This window comes from Bufo gargarizans, chromosome 5, assembly GCF_014858855.1.
Source record: "Bufo gargarizans isolate SCDJY-AF-19 chromosome 5, ASM1485885v1, whole genome shotgun sequence".
In the NCBI taxonomy this organism is placed as follows: Eukaryota; Metazoa; Chordata; class Amphibia; order Anura; family Bufonidae; genus Bufo; species Bufo gargarizans.
Window position 1 is genome coordinate 465010657 of NC_058084.1, and position 21253 is coordinate 465031909.

The following is a 21253-nucleotide window of genomic DNA, read 5'->3' on the forward strand; positions in this document are numbered from 1 at the left end:
TTTATTATTACTTTTGTCAGATTAAAGTTATTTCTGTGACCATTGTGACTTTTTCTTTCATTGACCAAAGGGTACCAACAATTTTGTCCACGTCTGTATATATATATATATATATATATATAAATATTATATATATCTACGAAGGCTTTAGTGAAAACAAAACAAAAAAAACAACTTAATTCTAAAGGACGATACCAAGTGGCCCTTGGGTTAAAAATAATGGTCTACTTATTTTTTTTTATTTTTAATTTCTCATCAAATTCTTTTTGGTTGCAGCCACTGTTCCACAGGTTCCTTGCAGACTCGATATAATAAATGCCATTGTACTTTACAGCTTATAGAATATTTAATAGACTTTACATAAAGGCAATCACAACAGTACAAAGTTCTATTAAACACAATCATCATTCACAGCAGATATGCAAATTGTCTAAGCTCCGGTGATTGGTAAGTAAATGATTTTCCATTTACAGCATAACAGTTATACAAACTACCAAGAAACCTACACAGCCCACTGCTGCATCCCATATTCCACTGCTGCATCCCATATTTCAGCTGATTCTCAGCTTCTGGATTAGGCTGGTTTCGCGCACAGCTGTTTTGTTAGGTTTTTTTTGCACTTTTTTGTAATTTTAGAGCTGCATTCTCCCACTTTTTTTTACGTGACTAGATGGTACAGTTCACTACTAAAAGAGTGTTGTTTTTTTAGTGGCATTTTTGCATTTTTCAAATATGTAGCCTGCTCTATGTATGCCGCATTTTCAGCTATTTTCAAAATAGGTATTTCTAGAGTAGTTAAAAACAGCAGAAAAAGTGGGCTGTTTTAAGTATACTGTTAAAAAAGTTCTGCAGAAAACACTGCAAAGTGGAAAAAAAGCACTATATATATAAACACTAAATATACATTTTAACTCCATTACGCAGACCATTAATAACTCTACTAATTTGAAATTGGATCAACAGTTGCTTGACACCAAGTGAACAGCCTAGAGGGCAGGAGAATAACACAGGGAGGCAAATATTAATCATAAATTTGGGACAGAATTATAGTAGTTATATTCTTGTAACTGCTCTAATACTGCCTTTTATATACAAGAATATGACTACTATATTGCTGCTCTTATGTACAAGAATATAACTACTATAATACTGCTCCTTTGTACAAGAATATAACTACTATAATACTGTCTCCTATGTACAAGAATATAACTACTATAATACTGCTCCTATGTACAAGAATATAACTACTATAATACTGCTCCTATGTACAAGGATATAACTACTATAATACTGCTCCTATGTACAAGAATATAACTACTATAATACTGCTCCTATGTACAAGAAAATAACTACTATAATACTGCCCCCTATGTACAATAATATAACTACTATAATACTGCCTCCTATGTACAAGAATATAACTACTATAATACTGCCTCCTATGTACAAGAATATAACTACTATAATACTGCCTCCTATGTACAAGAATATAACTACTATAATACTGATCTTATGTACAAGAATATAACTACTATAATACTGCCTCCTATGTACAAGAATATAACTACTATAATACTGCCTCCTATATGCAAGAATATAACTACTATAATACTGCCTCCTATATGCAAGAATATAACTACTATAATACTGCTCCTATGTACAAGAATATAACTACAATAATACTACTCCTATGTACAAGAATATAACTACTATAATACTGTCTCCTATGTACAAGAATATAACTGCTATGATGAAGCAATTTATGTCTTCTTGTACTATTTCGCTGATGTTTAATAAAAAGAAAATTGGCAAAGAATATAACTACTATAATACTGCTCCTATGTACAAGAATATAACTACTATAATACTGCTCCTATGTACAAGAATATAACTACTATAATACTGCTCCTATGTAGAGTACAAGAATATAACTACTATAATACTGCTCCTATGTAGAGTACAAGAATATAACTACTATAATACTGCCCCTATGTAGAAGATTAGAACTAAAGATGGGCACAGTATTAAAAATTTGATTCGGCAGCTTAGCCGAACTTCTTCAATGAATTAGTTTGTTCCAAATTAATCGCGATAATTCAGGTATACCCAGACCAATCTGACTATTCATATCCTGTACACTTGGTGGCCCATTCTCAGCGTGAAGGTTTGGCAGTTAAACTGCAGGGAGAGTGTAGGAGACTGCTGAACTACAGATTCTGCTGCAATTTATCACCATGTCCGTAACTTTGTAATTCACCAGTCGTGGCCCCATGACAGAGTGGGGAGGGGGGTGGCTGTGGCAGTAGCAGTGACAATAGTGACCTCATGACAAAGTGGGGAGGGAGGGCAGCAGCTAATGCACAGCACAAGATGGTGTTAGGTCACAGTAGTAGCAGAACCCAACAGCAGTGTTATAGCAAGGGCCAATGGTATGCATATCATTGTAAAAATGTTACATGTACATATCAGTAGGTCCAATTGTAGGAATGGCAGGAGAGGCAGCAGGTGGGTGGCATCAGGCAGTTGGCAGCATCAGAATGGTGGCAGCATGATTCATCTCTAGTTTCTCAACATTTTGTGTTAAAAGGTGAGTTCTCTTAAGGGTAACTATACCCCCCGCAGCACTGAACACCCACTCTGATGCCACACTACTGGCCGGGCAGGAAAGCATACTCATGGCAAACTCGGCCAATTGCGGCCACAAGTTTGCTTGCCCAGGCATTAAGAGGATCTTGGATCATGGGTGACAGGGTGCAGTCCAAGTATGCCACCACCTACTGGTTGAGGTTCTTCTGCATGTCCCACTACTGCTGCTGCTAGATGCTTTCTTGAGTAGGCACCCAGAGAAAACTGCTCATCAGAGACTGCAGACTTAAGTTGCTGCTTATGGAGCTGGTGCTGCTCCTGCCCCCCCCCCATCCCCCAGTCATGGAAGTGGAGCGTGACCGCAGAGGGTCCCCCCGGTCAGACCTACCTGAGGACGGCGCTCATAGACAGCGAACAACCGACTATACAGCATGTCTCTATAGTAGTCCATTTTTGCATTCCTCTCAGAAGGTCTAAAAAATGCCTCCATGTTTGACCAGTAGCGAGGGTCTAACAATGGGGATAGACAGTAGTCATCCCTCTGCAAATCATGACAATGCAGCTGTCACTACACAAACATGACAGCATGCATCTGGCCATTTGCACAAGGGACTCGGAGGGCCTCGCTGCCTCCATCTCCACTGCATACTGCTATGGTCTGTAGGGGTCATCTGCGCCGTCTTCGCCATCACCTTCCAGCTGCTCCTGCCCCTCTCCTGTTGCTTAGGCAGATAAACCACCTAGCTGTGTGTAAAATTCCTGGGGGCGTTTATGTCCTCCTCCTTTGCCAGTTTATCCTTCTCAGGGATCTGGTGGCCATGAGATGTAGGTGCCACATCTTCTCTCCCCTCGCCAATCATATTTCTCAGCATCCCCTCCAGGACCTAAAGGAGTGGAATGACATCATTCATACCTTAGTTCTGCCAACTGACAAATAAAGTGGCCTCCTCAAAGGGCCTGAGCAAACGGCACATGTCCCGCATGAGCTGTCACTGGCTAATGTGGAAGTTACACTGGGGAGTATGTCTGTCTGTCTGCTGCATTAATAAATCATTGACCACCTTCCTCTGCTCGTACAGGCGGTCTAACATATGGACTGTGGAGTTCCAACGGGTGGAAAGAATATCAGCAGATGTTGGGGAATAACATTTTGTCTTTGCAGCTCAAGGAGGCCGTGTTTTGCACGGTAAGAGTGGTTTATTTATTTATTTATTTTATGCATTTTATATAGCGCTACTATATTCTGCAGCGCTTTACAGACATTATCATCCAACTGTCCCCAATGGGGCTCACAATCTAAGGTTCCTATGAGTATGTCTTTGGAGTGTGGGAGGAAACTAGAGTACCTGGAGGAAACCCACGCAAACACGGGGAGAACATACAAACTCCATGCTTGAAGTGCATGCGCAGTTTCCTGGACATTTTTAACAGCTCTTGCAGTTCAGTGGAAGACTTGAGGAACCGGTTGACAATGAGATTGAAGACATGCCTCATGCAGGGGGCGTGGGTCCGCTCTCCCTGATGCAGCACAGACAAAATGTTCTTCCCATTATTAGTGTTGAGCGGGAATATTCGAATAGCGAATTTTAATCTCGAATATTGGCACTTTGAGAGTGCTATATATTCGTAAGGACCAATATTCGTCATTTTTTTTCCATCTAAACACATGAATTCCTCCCTGCTTCTTGCTTGTGGGCCAATGAGTCATTGGCCCACAAGCAACTTAAGCAGGGAGGAATCATGACTTCAGATGGAGAAAATATTACGAATATTCGTCATTACGAATATATAGCACTATATTGAATATAGTGCTATATATTTGTTTTTTAGAATATTCATAATTTTTTTCCATCTGAAGTCATGATTCCTCCCTGTCTAAATTGCTGATCGGCCAATGACTCATTGGCCCACGCCGATTTTCGCGTAAAGAAAGAAGAATGTAGAATATAACGAATTCGTGAATATACAGTATGACGAATATTCGACAAAATATTTGCAAAATATCACAAATTCGAATATGACCCCTGCCGCTCATCACTACCCATTATCAGTAACAATTGTTCCTATCTCCAGTTGGCAAGGAGACAGCCAGTGTTCGATTTCTTTACTGATGATGTCGACTTTCTGCTCAACATACGTGTGCAAGGCTGGTACAACTTTAATAGAAAACTAATGTAGGCTTGGAACTCTTCACCGAGGGACTGTAGTACGAGCAACTTGGCCAGGTGCATATTCAGCTTCTGTGCCGTTGGATGAGTGCACACATACTGTTGTCTTTGTGCAATCACGTCCGTGATTCATTGCTGTCAGAAAAAAAATTACAAGGACTAGGAGGAGGAGCATCAGGAGAAATATATGCCATCGAAGTCAATGGGAAGAAAGAACAGTTTCCTTCTGCTTACATTGATGAGCCCTGACTGCTGGAGAGGGGGTGTGGGCCGCTGGGAGGTAGCTGCATCCCAGCGGTAGCTGCATCAGGCTGTAACACTAAATGAGTGGCACGTTTCTCCTACGCCACTTTATGGTGACGCTCCACTGTACCAACATTAGCACCCTGTCCGCTCCTCACCTTCTGCTCACACATCCTGTGCAAAGTTTTCTGTGTGTGCAAAGGTGCTCCTACCTAGATACCGTTGCTCCCCAGGGTTAGGCTCCCAAGCAATAAAGGGAAGAGTAATGGTGGAGGTGGAGAAATAGTCGAGTCCAGACTTTTATAAAGTTCAACAGCTTTACTTGAATCGACTGGCATCCGTGTAAGAAGTGGTGTTTCCTTGGTTCTAGCAGGTTTTAGCATAAACTGGCAGGCAAACTGGGATATTCTGCTTTATCCTTCTCTGCTGTGCTAAACTCTGCTTTAGTCTGGTATCTGTACTTTAGAACTGTTCTGGTACCTTTAGTGGGGTGCCTTTGGCTGTTGACCACCTCGCAACACTCTGTCGGTTAATCTGCAAGGAGTCTGGGTGATTCTCATCTCCTTCCGACTCTAGACTAGACGAAGACTGACCAAAAACATCCTGCAGCCCTTCCCTTGGTCGGAAACCAGACTGTCCCACTTCTGCCCAAAAGGGGGAGAATGGACCTGTAAGTTCCATTCTATCAAAAGATTTCTCTGCCATATACGCTGCCACCTGCTCATGAACCAGGCATATAACCTGTAATACAACAAATAACAGTTGCATAACAGAACTATTAATGCATAGTGTAAGAGGACCTGGAATAAATACACAGATAAGTAGCAGGGTGTAGGAATGGTAATACCACTCTGGGGTATTATACCTGCATACCGCCACGCTAATGTCCCCCAGCGACAAGGTGAAAAATCCCCACAGTTTCCACATTTTTCCTCCACCACTGCGTGATGCCTGCCTATGTAGAAGAATATCACTACTATAATACTGCTCCTATGTACAAGAATAAATCTACTATAATACTGCCTCCTATGTAGAAGAATATCACTACTATAATACTGCTCCTATGTACAAGAATATAACTACTATAATACTGCTCCTATGTACAAGAATATAACTACTATAATACAGCCTCCTATGTACAAGAATATAACTGCTATAATACTGCTTCTATGTACAAGAATATAACTACTATAATACTGCTCCTATGTACTAGAATATAACTACTATAATACTGCTCCTATGTATAAGAATATAACTACTATAATACTGCTCCTATGTACAAGAATATAACTACTATAGTACAGCCTCCTATGTATAAGAATATAACTACTATAATACTGCCTCCTATGTACAAGAATATAACTACTATAATACTGCTCCTATGTACAAGACTATAACTACTATAATACTGCCTCCTATGTACAAGAATTTAACTACTATAATACTGCTCCTATGTATAATAATATACTGTAACTACTATAATACTGCTCCTATATACAAGAATATAACTACTATAATACTACCTTCTATGTACAAGCATATAACTACTATAATACTGCTCCTATGTACAATAATATAACTACTATAATACTGCTCCTATGTACAAGAATATATCTACTATAATACTGCTCCTATGTACAAGAATAAATCTACTATAATACTGCCTCCTATGTACAGGAATATAACTACTATAATACTGCTCCTATGTACAAGAATATAACTACTATAATACTGCCTCCTATGTACAATAATAAAACTACTATAATACTGCTCCTATGTACAAGAATATAACTACTATAATACTGCTCCTATGTACAAGAATATAACTACTATAATACTGCTCCTATGTACAAGAATATAACTACTATAATACTGCTCCTATGTACAAGAATATAACTACTATAATACTGCTCCTATGTACAAGAATATAACTACTATAATACTGCTCCTATGTACAAGAATATAACTACTGTAATACTTCTCCTATGTACAATAATATAACTACTATAATACTGCTCCTATGTACAAGAATATAACTACTATAATACTGCTCCTATGTACAAGAATATAACTACTATAATACTGCTCCTATGTACAAGAATATAACTACTATAATACTGCTCCTATGTACAAGAATATAACTACTATAATACTGCTCCTATGTACAAGAATATAACTACAGAAATACTGCTCCTAGATACAAGACTATAACTACTGTAATACTGCTCCTATATAGAAGAATATAACTACTATAATACTGCTCCTATGTACAAGAATATAACTACTATAATACTGCCTCCTATGTACAAGAATATAACTACTATAATACTACCTCCTATGTGTAAGAATATAACTACTATAATACTGCCTCCTAGCTGTGAGGACGTGTGTGAGTAGCTCTCCTGAGCCTGTGGATGTCTGTCCAGAGCCCAGGGTGTGGCCAGCCCGGGCGGGGAACTTCCCTCAGCGAGGCCCAGGCTTCCAGGCCTACACTGGGAGAAAACTCCCAAACCATTCCTAAAGTGGATACTAATCCCAAAGTTTCCAGTCAGCAGCAGAATGAAGGAAATATTGTTGTTCTGAAGGAAGAAGAAGAGAGGAAAGTGAGTGCAGTGAAGATGCAAGCGGATCCCAAGTCCAGCCAGCAAGGTGCAGGGGTGATGAGCACAGGCCGTGCAGCAGGTGAGCAGCTCCCCTCTCCTGCACACAGACAGAGACGGACATCACTGGAGAAACAAACACTGCAAGAAAACCTGAAACAGCAAGTTGTGGCTTCCAGCATGGCCTGTCAGGGCCGCACCAGATCTGCAGCAATGCCTCTACAGGTAACCAGGAATGCCATGTCTACAAACACTGCAAAGTGTGAACAGGCCTCAGCAGATGCAACCGCAAGTACTAGCAGTAAAGCTGGGAAGGCAAAGCTGCAGGAGACCGGTGAATCCAAACAGCCTGGACCCCTGCCCCGACCAGGACAGCAGGTGAAGGAGACCACGAGAGCGCCTGAGCTGCAGATGGCGGAGGAGATCCCGGCTCTGGTAAGGAGAATGGGGGAGTTAAAGCATCAGAAACAACTGCTACAGATGCAGATAGACTGTGTATATAACCTGAAAACCACGCACCCCGATAGTAACACCTTGTATGATACCAAGCTGCACTCACTGAGCATAGAGCTGGCACAGGTGGTGAAGGAGATGGACTGTGTCCTGGAGAGGATGGGGCCCCTGGCCGAGTCCTACGGGAACCAGGAACGCTTCTCACAGCAGAGACAGAACAGTGACTCTGGATCCCGCTCCTCTAGAGCACAATCAGGGTCCGTGTCCCCAGATGAGCCCCGGCGAGTGACACAACCAATACTGAAGCCTGCAAGTTTCTCTTTCCAGAAGGGAGGTGGGCAAGAGCAGCAGCAAGAACCTTCAGCTGTCCCTGAGCAACATCCTGGATATGTGGCACCACAAGTCCCAGCAGAGCCAGCCCAACAGCAGGACAGTGGACATGTATCCATGGGTCAGGGTGATGCGGTGACGCAGGAGAGCTCTGTTACTGGGGCACAGACCGGGGACATTGATATTGTACCTGAGGGGTTGGGGGCTGGGGATACTGTACAGTCTGTGTGGGATATAGAGGTGGATGGTGGTCAGGAGGGTGTACGGAATGATGTCTGTAATTTCCCCCCCTTAACACAACCCACGTCGGATGAGACTGTCCCTTCGAGTGCAGACGCGCGGCCCAATACTCAAGGTAGTGAGCCCCGTCAGGATCCTCCCAGAAATGCCTGGAGCCGCGGCGCTCCATCCTTCACCTCCAGTGCAGGCTATACAGGCCAGGCGTTTAAGAGGAGGAACGTGGTAAGGTTTAAGCACCGAGGCACCAAAGAAGACCTCCCCGATAGGAGGTTTGTGGTGAGGGAACTCCTGTGCCACCAGATGGGGTTTGCTCCAGAGGACATCCTGGCGGTGATAAATCTACCAGACAGGCAGGGCTATGATGTCAGCTTTAAGCTTATGTCTAGTCTGGATAGGTTCTGGGCAAACTTTGCCAGGGTTAGAGACACCGAGGGCTGGAATAAGTTCATTTTCATTCCCATTTCCAAGCCAGACACTGTTATTGTGAATGTCATCTTCTGGAATGAATCTGTTCCTCCCCAGGACATTGTGGTGTGGCTCCGGAGGCACTGTGACCTCGTGTCTGATCTCACTAAGAACAGGGACGATGATGGTGTCTGGACTGGAGGGTGGAAGGTGCTGGTGAAGCTGCGCCAGCACAATAACATCACCTTACATCTCCCTAACTCCTTCTTTATCGGTAGAGAGAAGGGCGTCTGTTTTTATCCTGGGCAACCTAGAAAGTGCTTCAAGTGTGGCAAAGTCGGTCATGTGGCAAATGTGTGCACAGTGGTCAAGTGCAACCTGTGCGGTGAGCTCGGCCATCTGAGTGCCACATGTAAGAACGTTAGGTGCAATCTCTGCGGGCAGATTGGCCACTCACATAAGGATTGCCCAGATGCCTGGCATAACGTATGCAGGGAGCTTCCAGATGAGGAGTTAGCGGAGGCCGCAGACGCTATAGAGGAGGAGGCTTTGATGTCAGGGACCATACTGACGAGGCACGAGGTACAACAGGGGTCAGGTGAGACAACACCCGAACCTCAGCCTTCAGAGAGCACACAGGGCACCATGGAGGTGGTCACTCAGGACCAGTCTCAGGCAGCCGCCTCTGTATCACCGTCTGTATATGAAGAGGCCAAGAGGAACAAAAGGAGGAAAAAAGATAAGTCTTCCCGTAAGTCTGAGGAGGAACATAACCTGGGCCAAAACACCAGGAAAAAAGTCAGTACCGGTGCAGGCGTCATGGTCCTATCAAACAGATATGAGGCGTTATCAGAGTCTGATGGGGATTATGAGGAAGAGCAACAGAGAATAGATAATGAGTGTGAGGCAGACACAGGGGACCCCCCAACAAAGAAGAAGCCCCCTCCTGTAGAAGCCCTTGTAGAGTCAGATATGGAGACCGGTGGTAGGCAGGAAGCCTCTGATCCTGACCTATGTTGATGGGAGTCACTTATCTGCTCTTTCTATGTTGTCTTGTGATGGCTGGGTTTTTTCTAAAAGTTGCTTCGAGCAATGTGAACAGCATCAAAGTAAGAAGGACCAGACACGCGGTATACGATCACCTCAGATACCTGGATGCAGATGTCATCTTTCTGCAGGAGACACGTTTGAACACCTTGGGGCATCTACGTGAGGCTGAGAGTGAATGGCGGTCTGGTCCTTCTTGCTGGTCGCTGGCTGTGGAGCCTTATGCCGGGGTGGCCATATTGTTTAACACCAATGACGTGACTGTGCACAGGTTAACGGAGGTAGCTATGGGAAGGTGCCTGGTGCTGGAAGTGACCATCCATGGTAGACGGCTCCGCTTTATTAACATCTACGGCCCACAGACAGTGGCTGAGAGAATCCAGCTGTTTAATGATGTGAAGCAGTATCTTTTCACCTCTATACCTGTAGTAATGGCGGGGGACTTTAATGTCACTTTGTCATCGGGTGACCGGTCCTCGGGCAGGGCAGTGGTCAGAGACTCCAGAGTCTTAAGTAACATAATATCGCAGGCTGGCCTAAGTGATGTCTTCACATGGGGTGGCAGAAAGCCAAACTTCACATATTCTTGTGCTGACAGAAGCAGTAGAATTGACATGGCGTTTGTGAACCCCACAGAGACTGTTAGCGGGATAAGTGAGAAGGTCGTCCCCTACTCTGACCACCTGGATTTGTTTTTTTGCTTGGGAGCCACTAGACGCTCTGATATTGGTAGAGGGCTATGGAGGCTTAATTCTAGCCTCCTGGATGATGTCTATGTCCAGGATTGTGTCCACTCTCTTTTCCAGGTTCAGCTTCAGAGAGTGGACTTTTATAACAACGTGGCCGACTGGTGGGAGGATGTCAAGGTGGAGATCAGATCCCTCTTACAGGGACTGTCAATTAAAAGAGGGAAGAGTAAGTATAGCCAGTATCTCAGGCTGCGGAAAGAATTGGAGTCACTGTATTCGGCGGGTGGGGATGAAAAACAAAAGATCGACCAACTGAAATCTGAGATAAGTCAGTATCAGTACAGCAGGTATACCTCCCTGGTTCTGGAACGGGATTATGGGACCTTAGGGGCTCCTGATCCCTTTGAGAATTGCAGGGAACGTGTGGCTAATAGATTGGTGGCAGGTCTCACTGACTCCCAGGGTGTTTTGCAGGAATCTCGGGAGGGTATCCTGGGGGTGGTGAGATCTTACTATGCTGGCTTATTTCAGAAGAAGGTTTTGGATAAAGAGAAGATGACTCAATTCTTGGAGGCAACTCCAGGTCCTGATACTAATGATGTGGACTTTTCTCCTTTGACAGCAGAATTAACGGTGGAGGAAGTTAAAGTGGCCATTGATCAGTTACATCTGAAGAAGGCACCAGGTCCAGATGGTATAACAGCAGAATTATATAAGAAGTTCGTAGACCACTTGGCCCCAATCCTCGTGGACGTGTACAAAAATTGTCTAGAAAATCACCTGATGCCTCCGTCCATGAGGGTGTCCTCGCTAATTCTGCTGTCTAAAGGTAAGGAGCCTAGTGACATCAAGAACTGGAGGCCGATTGCCCTCTTGAATGTTGACAGGAAGATTCTGGCAAAAATCATGTTCTCTAGGTTAGTCTGTTTGTCCCGGGCACTGTTGTCAGGCTGTCAGTTTGGCACAGTAAAAGGGCGGAACATCTCTGGAGCAGTCATCTCGATAAGGGAGATGTTTGAGAGATGTAAAGCTCTGAGGTGTGGGAGATATGTTGTAGGTCTGGACCAGGCTAAAGCTTTTGACAGAGTGGATCACGAGTATCTATGGGCCACTTTGTCAAAGTACGGTATTCCAGGACAATTTGTAGATTGGCTGAAAACTTTATATTGTGAGGCGAAGAGCTTTCCTCTAATCAATGGTTGGCAAGGGGACACTTTTGAAGTAGAGGCAGGGGTGAGACAGGGTTGCCCTTTGAGTCCACTGCTGTATGTGTTTGCCTTGGACCCGTTCCTGAGGTCACTGCAGGAGTGCGATTTTCAGGGGGTGCCGGTCCCCCACTGCTTGCCTTTGAAAGTAGTTGCCTATGCGGATGATGTGACTGTGGTGATATCTGAGCCTCGTGAGGTGCAGATGTTGTCTGCAGCCATCAGAAGCTACTCGGAGGCCTCGGGGTCTCTAGTCAACCTTGAGAAGAGTCAAGCTCTCTGGACTTTAAGTACTGATCCAGACTTTGATCTGCCACAATTTGCAAAGGCCTCCACCTATATTAAAATCCTTGGGGTCAAATTTGGGAGGGAAGATAATGCCAAACTAAATTGGGAAGAAAAGTTGGATTCCGGAAATGCAAAGGTTCAGCGATGGAAGAACTGGAGGCTGACCTATAGAGAAAGGGTTACTATGTTGAAGACTTACCTGGTCCCCGTCTTCTTGTACGTCTCTGTTGTCTTTCCTTTGCCAGAACCTTTCTCGGCTAGGCTCTTTAGCCTGTTCTTCCAACTTTTGTGGGGGAACAGGTTGAACCCAATAAAAAGAGGGATCACCTACCTACAGAGGAGAGAGGGTGGGCTGGATATGTTAAATCCAAGGGTGTTCTTTGACTCCATGTTTCTGAAAGTTAATTTTGGTTGCCTGGACTCAAACAGCAGCTCCCTGTGGGCGAACAGTGTCAGGGACTGGATATTGCCTTTTGCAGAGTCTTGGGTGCGAGGCGGCAGTCTCAAGAGGGGTCGGTTTACTCGTGGCTTCCTCCCCCAGTACCTGGAATATGGTCTAAAGTGTGTGAAGAAATGGGGAATAGACAAGGTGTATCTGGAGACTAAGACCAGGAAGGATCTCTATATAAAGATCTGTAGGGCCTTCTATAACTTGCAGCCAGCACTGAGAGACTGTACAACAGCCACCTTGCAGGAAAGTCTTAGGTTCCTCAACGGACCAAGGCTTCCTGCAAAGTTGTTTGACATTGCCTGGCTGTCATTCCATGGGAAGCTTTTTGTCAGAGGCAATTTAAAGTTCCTGAGTGTTCTAGATCGCATGTGTCCCTTGGGCTGTCAGCAGGAGGAGACTATGGAACATTTTATAACCGAGTGCTGGGGAGGGCGACAGATATGGCAGGAGATAGCCAGCAAGCTAAAAATCCCAAGGCTGCAGTCTCTGACCTACCCAGACATTGTATATGGTGTGACATCACAGGTAGCTGACATTGACCGGGGGACCCTGCATTTGATTATAACCATCGTTAAATACTATCACTGGCAGACAAGAACAAGAGTGTCCATCCACAGTGAGCCCTTCAATCATGAGAAAGCCGTAAACCTCATCCTGTCGGAGCTAAGGTGGGTCAGATCTATAGAAGTTAGGAGAAAGGGCGGGAATGAAAAATTATGGAAGAATGTATATTTGGAGTAATTTCTGGTTCATGTATCCTGGAATTATGTTTATTTATTCATCTTTTCTCCCATTTATTTGCAATGGACTCTTAAGTTAAAGTTATTATAAACTTATTATTTTGATGATATGTATGATTTCAGTTCAATAATTGTTTGTTCATTCTCATTTCGGAATGTACTATTGTATTTTTGCTTGTTTTATACTAATAAAAATTGCCTCCTATGTACAAGAATATAACTACTATAATACTGCTCCTATGTACAAGAATATAACTACTATAATACTACCTCCTATGTGTAAGAATATAACTACTATAATACTGCCTCCTATGTACAAGAATATAACTACTATAATACTGCTCCTATGTACAAGAATATAACTACTATAATACTGCTTCTATGTACTAGAATATAACTACTATAATGCTGTCTTCTGTGAGCCACAATGAACAGTGATTGCCATAGAATGATGATCTCTGTGCAGCTCTTGTCTCAATGCAAGGCTCTGCTTTGTAGTGGAAATCAGTCTCTGGTTCTGTTCGGCCAATGCACAAGATTTATGATTATAACCTTGAAGCTGAGTGTCCTCCTGACTGGAGTGTAATACTGGTAATCATCATCTTCTGTAGAACATGGTGCAAGGCGATTGTTTAACAGCAAATGAATTCTGAGGACCCAGCATCGGGCACAGTATCTGGACTGCTCTCTACTTTGCCATAGATGATACATACGTCAGAGGTAGGTGTTACATTTATGTTACTCACATATATAGCGCTGACATAGTCCGCAATATTATCATCACTCACTGTCCCCAGTAAAGCTCACAATCTAAGTTACCTATGGAGTGTGGGAAAAAGCAGAGCACCAAGAGGAAACCCCCCGAAACATGGGGAGAACATACAAACTCCATGCAGAGATTGTTCTTAGTTGGATTTGAATCTAGGACCCCAGCTGAGCTACCATAGATAGATAGATAATAGATAGAGAGATAGATAGATAGATAGGAGATAGATAGATAATAGATAGATAGATAATAGATAGATAGATAGATAGGAGATAGATAGATAATAGATAGATAGATAATAGATAGATAGATAGATAGGAGATAGATAGATAATAGATAGATAGATAATAGATAGATAGATAGGAGATAGATAGATAATAGATAGATAGGAGATAGATAGATAGATAGATAGATAGATAGATAGATAGATAGATAGGAGATAGATAAATAGATAGATGATAGATAGATAGATAGATAATAGAGAGATAGATAGATAGATAATAGATAGATAGATAATAGATAGAGAGATAGATAGATAATAGATAGAGAGATAGATAGATAGATAATAGAGAGATAGATAAATAGATAGAGAGATAGATAGATAGGAGATAGATAGATAGATAGATAGGAGATAGATAGATAGATAATAGAGAGATAGATAGATAGATAATAGAGAGATAGATAGATAGATAATAGAGAGATAGATAATAGATAGAGAGATAGATAGATGATAGAGAGATAGATAAATAGATATGAGATAGATAGATAGATAGATATGAGATAGATAATAGATAGATAGATAGATAGGAGATAGATAGATAGATAGATAGATAGGAGATAGATAGATAGATAGATAGATAGGAGATAGATAGATAATAGAGAGATAGATAAATAGATAGAGAGATAGATAGATAGATAGATAGATAGGTAGGAGATAGATAGATAGATAATAGAGAGATAGATAGATAGATAGATAGATAGATAGATAATAGAGAGATAGATAGGAGATAGATAGATAGATAGATAATAGATAGATAGATAGGAGATAGATAGATAGATAGATAATAGATAGATAGATAGGAGATAGATAGATAATAGATAGATAGATAGATAATAGATAGATAGATAGATAGATAATAGATAGATAGATAGATAGATAGATATGTATAGAAAAATTGATGAGCAGCACACAAATCCAAAAGCGGTGCAATTCCTTGAAACGGATCATGGACTTGATCCTGCTAGATATGTATAAGGAAATGCCAAGGCAGCACACAGATATCCGTGAAAAAAAGGGTATTTTATCCACCCATGTGTAGACAGTAAAATTTTAGCTCAATCCATGGAGCCTTTATGGCTTGACAAAGGCTCCATGGAGTGAGCTGAAACGTTACTGTCTACACATGGGTGGATAAAATACCCTTTTTTTCACGGATATCTGTGTGCTGCCTTGGCATTTCCTTATAGATAGATAGATAGACAGACAGACAGATAGATAGATATAGATGGATAGATAGATATGAGATAGATAATAGATAGATAGACAGACAGACAGATAGATATAAATAAGATAGCTAGATGGATAGATAGATATGAGATAGAAGATAGATAGATAGAGACAGATACAGATAAATAGATAGATAAATAGATATAAATAAGATAGATAGATAGATGGGAGATATAAAAAATAAATAGTGTGTCTCTGTGGAACCTTTTTTAAGCATATTGTTATATTTTTGGAAGTGCAGTGGAATTTCTCATTTTTATATTTATCTGGATTTTGGATTCTGTAGCCGCTGGCACTCCGCTTTTTGCCTTGTCTGAAGTGCTGCCCAGCATATTTATTTTTGTCTAGATAGACACATAGATAGATAGATAGATAGATAGATAGATAGATAGGAGATAGATAGATAGATAGATAGGAGATAGATAGACACATAGATAGATAGATATGAGATAGATAGATAGATAGATAGATAGATAGATAGGTAGATAGGTAGATAGATAGAAGATAGATAGGAGATAGAGAATAGGTAGATAGATAGATAGATAGATAGATAGATAGATAGATAGGAGATAGATAGATAGATAGATAGATAGGTAGATAGATAGAAGATAGATAGGAGATAGAGAATAGGTAGATAGATAGATAGATAGATAGATAGATAGATAGATAGATAATAGATATTAGATAGAGATATAGATAGATATGAGATAGAGGATAGATAGATAGATAGATATTAGATAGATAGATAGATAGATAATAGATACAGTACATAGATAGATAGATATTAGATAGAGATATAGATAGATAGATAGATAGATAGATAATAGATACAGTACATAGATAGATAGATATTAGATACATAGATATCCTGAGGATATTACTACATTACTACACTATGTAAAGGGTATCACTTCTGCAATGTTCTGGTTACAGTAATAATAGTTGTATCTTTTTTACAGTCAAATCATAAAAGTATAAGAAATCCTGAGAACAGTAACAATCCTCAGGGCAGCTGTATAAATACTAATACTATCATTGCTCTTAGTATTATTTCCCAGTCAATGTGTCCAGGACATGGAGGAGAAATATTGGTCATTCGGTCACAGAAAACAACAGCATCTAATAATAAAAACCACAACCCTCATCATCACCACTACCACCACCATCATCTTCATAACTGGTTTTTGTAGACAGAAGGCAGGACATTGGTGCTGTCGCCCCATATACTAGTAGTGACCGTAATCCTCATATAACAGCTCTGCACACAGAGTAACTCAAGTACTACTAGTAACAGTATCACAACAACTTCTGGTGATGGTGGTGATGATGGTGGTGGTGGTGGTGAAGGGTCCCTCTGCTGTGGGGCACACGTCCAGTCCGGGGCATTGCTCCCACATACAGAACACCTGTAAGTCCCGGACTTACCGCCGCAGATGAGCACTGTCCTCCCCGGGTCCTGGATCCCTCACTCGGGGACATTTCCTTCCATGGATGCAGAGAAGTGGGAATCCTGAGGAGCAGAGCCAGATGAGTCACAAGTTATAATCCTGCTGGGGGTAGTAGTCTCTCACAGGCGCTCCCAGCTGCAGAAGTTTAGGCAGATGGAGGACGCACCACGTCTTCTGCCACATTCTCAGTGAGCCGGGCTGGAAGGGAAGACGCTTTACTGTCCGCACTGGCGCCACCCCCTGCACTGGAGCCACTACCCCCAGCTCCATCCATAGGGTGGGGGGTACCTGTGCCTCTGCTGCCACCCAGGACCACCGAGCCTCATCAATGGGCAGCTGCCTTCTCTCTGTACACACACATAAAGAATGATGTAGCAGAGCTGAATCTCTCATTCCATTCTCATGATAGGATAACATAGGGGGCATACCTGCAGTCCTCTGTAGAGGGTTAGGGATTGGAGTATAAGGATATGCTCGATAACAAACTCAGCTCTGTAATGCAGCATCTGTACACAGAGGAGGTGCACAGGCAGATTTTACATGGCCAGGCATGCACCCATACACAGATGCACTGCACATACCACATAGTCACAAAGAAGCACTGTACCAGTCATCTATAGTCGCATCATAACCACACGCGCTATACAGAGCCAGGCATACATACATACATACATACAGGACGTATACATACACTGCACACGGTCAGCGTGTTCCCCGGTGCCCCGGACACTATACCTATGAAATAATAGTGCCATACAGATAGTCCACCCATAGTAATAGTGCTCCCGAAAGTCCTATAAGTAGTAATAATTCTCTCCCGGAGTGCTCTCAATAGTAATGGTGCTCCTACAGTACCCCTAATAGTGATAACGCTCTCCAAAATTGCCCCCATTAGTAGCAATGTCTATTGTGCCCAATATTGATGACCCCACTGTGAAACCAGTATTAATTTTGTACACTGAAGTGTCCCCAGCAGTAACAAAGCTCCTCTATAAGGCAGCCCTCCGTAGTTATGCCCCAGTGTTTATAATGCCCCCTGTAGTAGCCCCAGTAGTCATAATACCCCCTGCCATGTCCCCAGTATTTATAATGCTCCCTGCAGTTATAATGCCCCTGTAGTATCCCCAGTATCTATAATGCCCCCTGTAGTACCCCCAGTATTTATAATGCCCCCTGTAGTACCCCCAGTATTTATAATGCCCCCTGTAGTATCCCCAGTATTTATAATGCACCCTGTAGTTATAATGCCCCCTGTAGTACCCCCAGTATTTATAATGCCCCCTGTAGTTATAATGCCCCCTGTAGTACCCCCAGTATTTATAATGCCTCCTGTAGTATCCTCAGTATTTGTAATGCCCCCTGTAGTTATAATGCCCCCTGCTGTGCCCCCAGTATTTATAATGCCCCCTTTAGCGCCCACAGTATTTATAATTCCCCTTGCATTGCCTCCAGTATTTATAATGCCCAATTGCAGTTATAACCCACTGTAGTGTCCTGTGTATTAAAATCCCTGTCATTCCCATATGTATAATGCCCCATCTGTAGTGCCCCCTTTATTATAATGCCCCTCTAATCTCCCCAGTATTTTAATGCCATCCTACAGTGCCCCCTGTATTATAATCCCCCCTTTAGAGCCCACAGTATTTATAATGCCCATTGCATTGCCTCCAGTATTCATAATGCCCACTTGCAGTTATAACCCACTGTAGAGTCCTGTGTATTATAATGTCCCTGTCATGCCCATAGGTTTAATGCCCCCTGTATTATAATGCCCCCCGTAATGTCCCCAGCATTATAATGCCCTTCTATAGTGCCCCCTGTATTATAATGCCCCCCTGTAGTTCTCCAGGCTGTAATATCCCCCTGTAGTGCTCAAGCTTGTAATCCCCCACCACCTATAGCGTATAATGCCCCCCCCCCCCACCATAATGCTCCATGCTGTATATAAAAAAATATAAAATAATATCTGATTCCCGTTCTCCACCGCTGACTGAGATGCAGGCCGCTGACTTCTTTTGGTTTGTGGCCTGTGTTGTAGCGTCTCGGCGCCGGTGGTCGCAATGACATCATCCATGATGTCAATGCAACCTCTTGCCCTGTTCTACTGCCTCATAGGCTTCAGCAATGTAAGCAGATGCTGAACTGCTGCCCCCATAGAAGCAGGTCGGCCGCCGCCTGAGGTGAGATACTAATCTCGCCTCATGGCAGATGCAGCCCTGATTCCATGCAAACACCCAAACATGCACACACTACACATAGCCAGGCATGCACACACTACACATAGCCAGGCATGCACACACTACACATAGCCAGGCATGCACACACTACACATAGCCAGGCATGCACACAACACACACTGTACACAACAAAGCACACACACACTACACATAGCCAGGCATGCACACACTACACATAGCCAGGCATGCACACACTACACATAGCCAGGCATGCACACACTACACATAGCCAGGCATGCACACACTACACACTGTACACAACAAAGCACACACACACCACACATAGCCAGGCATGCACACACATACATATAGCCAGGCATGCACACACTACACATAGCCAGGCATGCACACATACACATAGCCAGGCATGCACACATACACATAGCCAGGCATGCACACACTACACATAGCCAGGCATGCACACAACACACACTGTACACAACAAAGCACACACACACTACACATAGCCAGGCATGCACACACTACACATAGCCAGGCATGCACACAACACACACTGTACACAACAAAGCACACACACACTACACATAGCCAGGCATGCACACACTACACATAGCCAGGCATGCACACACACACTACACATAGCCAGGCATGCACACACATACACATAGCCAGGCATGCACACACTACACATAGCCAGGCATGCACACATACACATAGCCAGGCATGCACACACTACACATAGCCAGGCATGCACACAACACACACTGTACACAACAAAGCACACACACACTACACATAGCCAGGCATGCACACACTACACATAGCCAGGCATGCACACAACACACACTGTACACAACAAAGCACACACACACTACACATAGCCAGGCATGCACACACTACACATAGCCAGGCATGCACACGACACACTACACATAGCCAGGCATGCACACAACACACACTGTACACAACAAAGCACACACACACTACACATAGCCAGGCATGCACACACTACACATAGCCAGGCATGCACACGACACACTACACATAGCCAGGCATGCACACACTACACATTACACAGTGCATAGCAAGGCATGTATGCATACACAACCTACATAGCTGGATAGGCACACGTACACCATACTCAATAAACACTGCCAAGCATGCACACATACACACACTGTACCCTGCTTGCACACTACAATACACCATCAGACAGGCACATTACACACACTATATGTATACTGTATAATCAGGCAGGCAACACGCAGCACACAAAAAGACCACAGGCTACACAATAGACAGCGCTGGGCGTGAGATGGACCCCTGGAGATAGCGGTCAGGACAGGTTTTGTGGATGTGGCTGATGAGAAGTTTCTTCTGTAATGTCACTAACTAAAGTCATAATAACAAAGTAAATCCCAGTGATACAAAACTACAACGACTGCCAGGAGAAGTGAGGCAGGCCGAGGAGGTACAGGCAGCACGCCAAGCCGTCTTCCAGCATGTCTATAAATATCCCATCAAACCTCTGAACTGTACTACTTCTCTGTACGCTAGGTATCTCATGAGAATGTTCTTTCTTTCTTTCGCTCGTTCTTTCGTTTTGTTCTTTTGCTTGTCCTTTCTTGTTTTCTTTCGTTGGTTCTTTTGTTTGTTCTTTCTCATTTTCTTTCGTTCTTTCTTTCATTTGTTTCTCTTTCTCGAAGCCCAACTCCCTATATCATCAATAATGTTTAACAGGTTTTGAATGACAGATATGGACCATAGTGGCCACCTGGTGGTAATACTATTGTATAATTGTAAATAGTTGTTATTTATTTTATATGTTTATTTGGCCATTTGTTCCAGTAAGGATATGGTTGGCAAGGAACAGCGCAAAACGCCCTGTT

General features: G+C 42.8%; 1 protein-coding gene across 1 annotated transcript in view; it reads right to left on the reverse strand.

The window, feature by feature from the left end:
• CALCR (calcitonin receptor) overlaps positions 1 to 17365 on the reverse strand; it is a 317310-nt gene extending 299945 nt beyond the window's left edge. The window contains exon 1 of the mRNA XM_044295639.1: positions 17144 to 17365. Within this exon, the coding sequence (XP_044151574.1) occupies positions 17144 to 17197 (54 nt within the window). The 5' untranslated portion in view covers positions 17198 to 17365. The remainder of the gene's footprint in view (positions 1 to 17143) is intronic.
• Positions 17366 to 21253: the final 3888 nt, after the last annotated feature.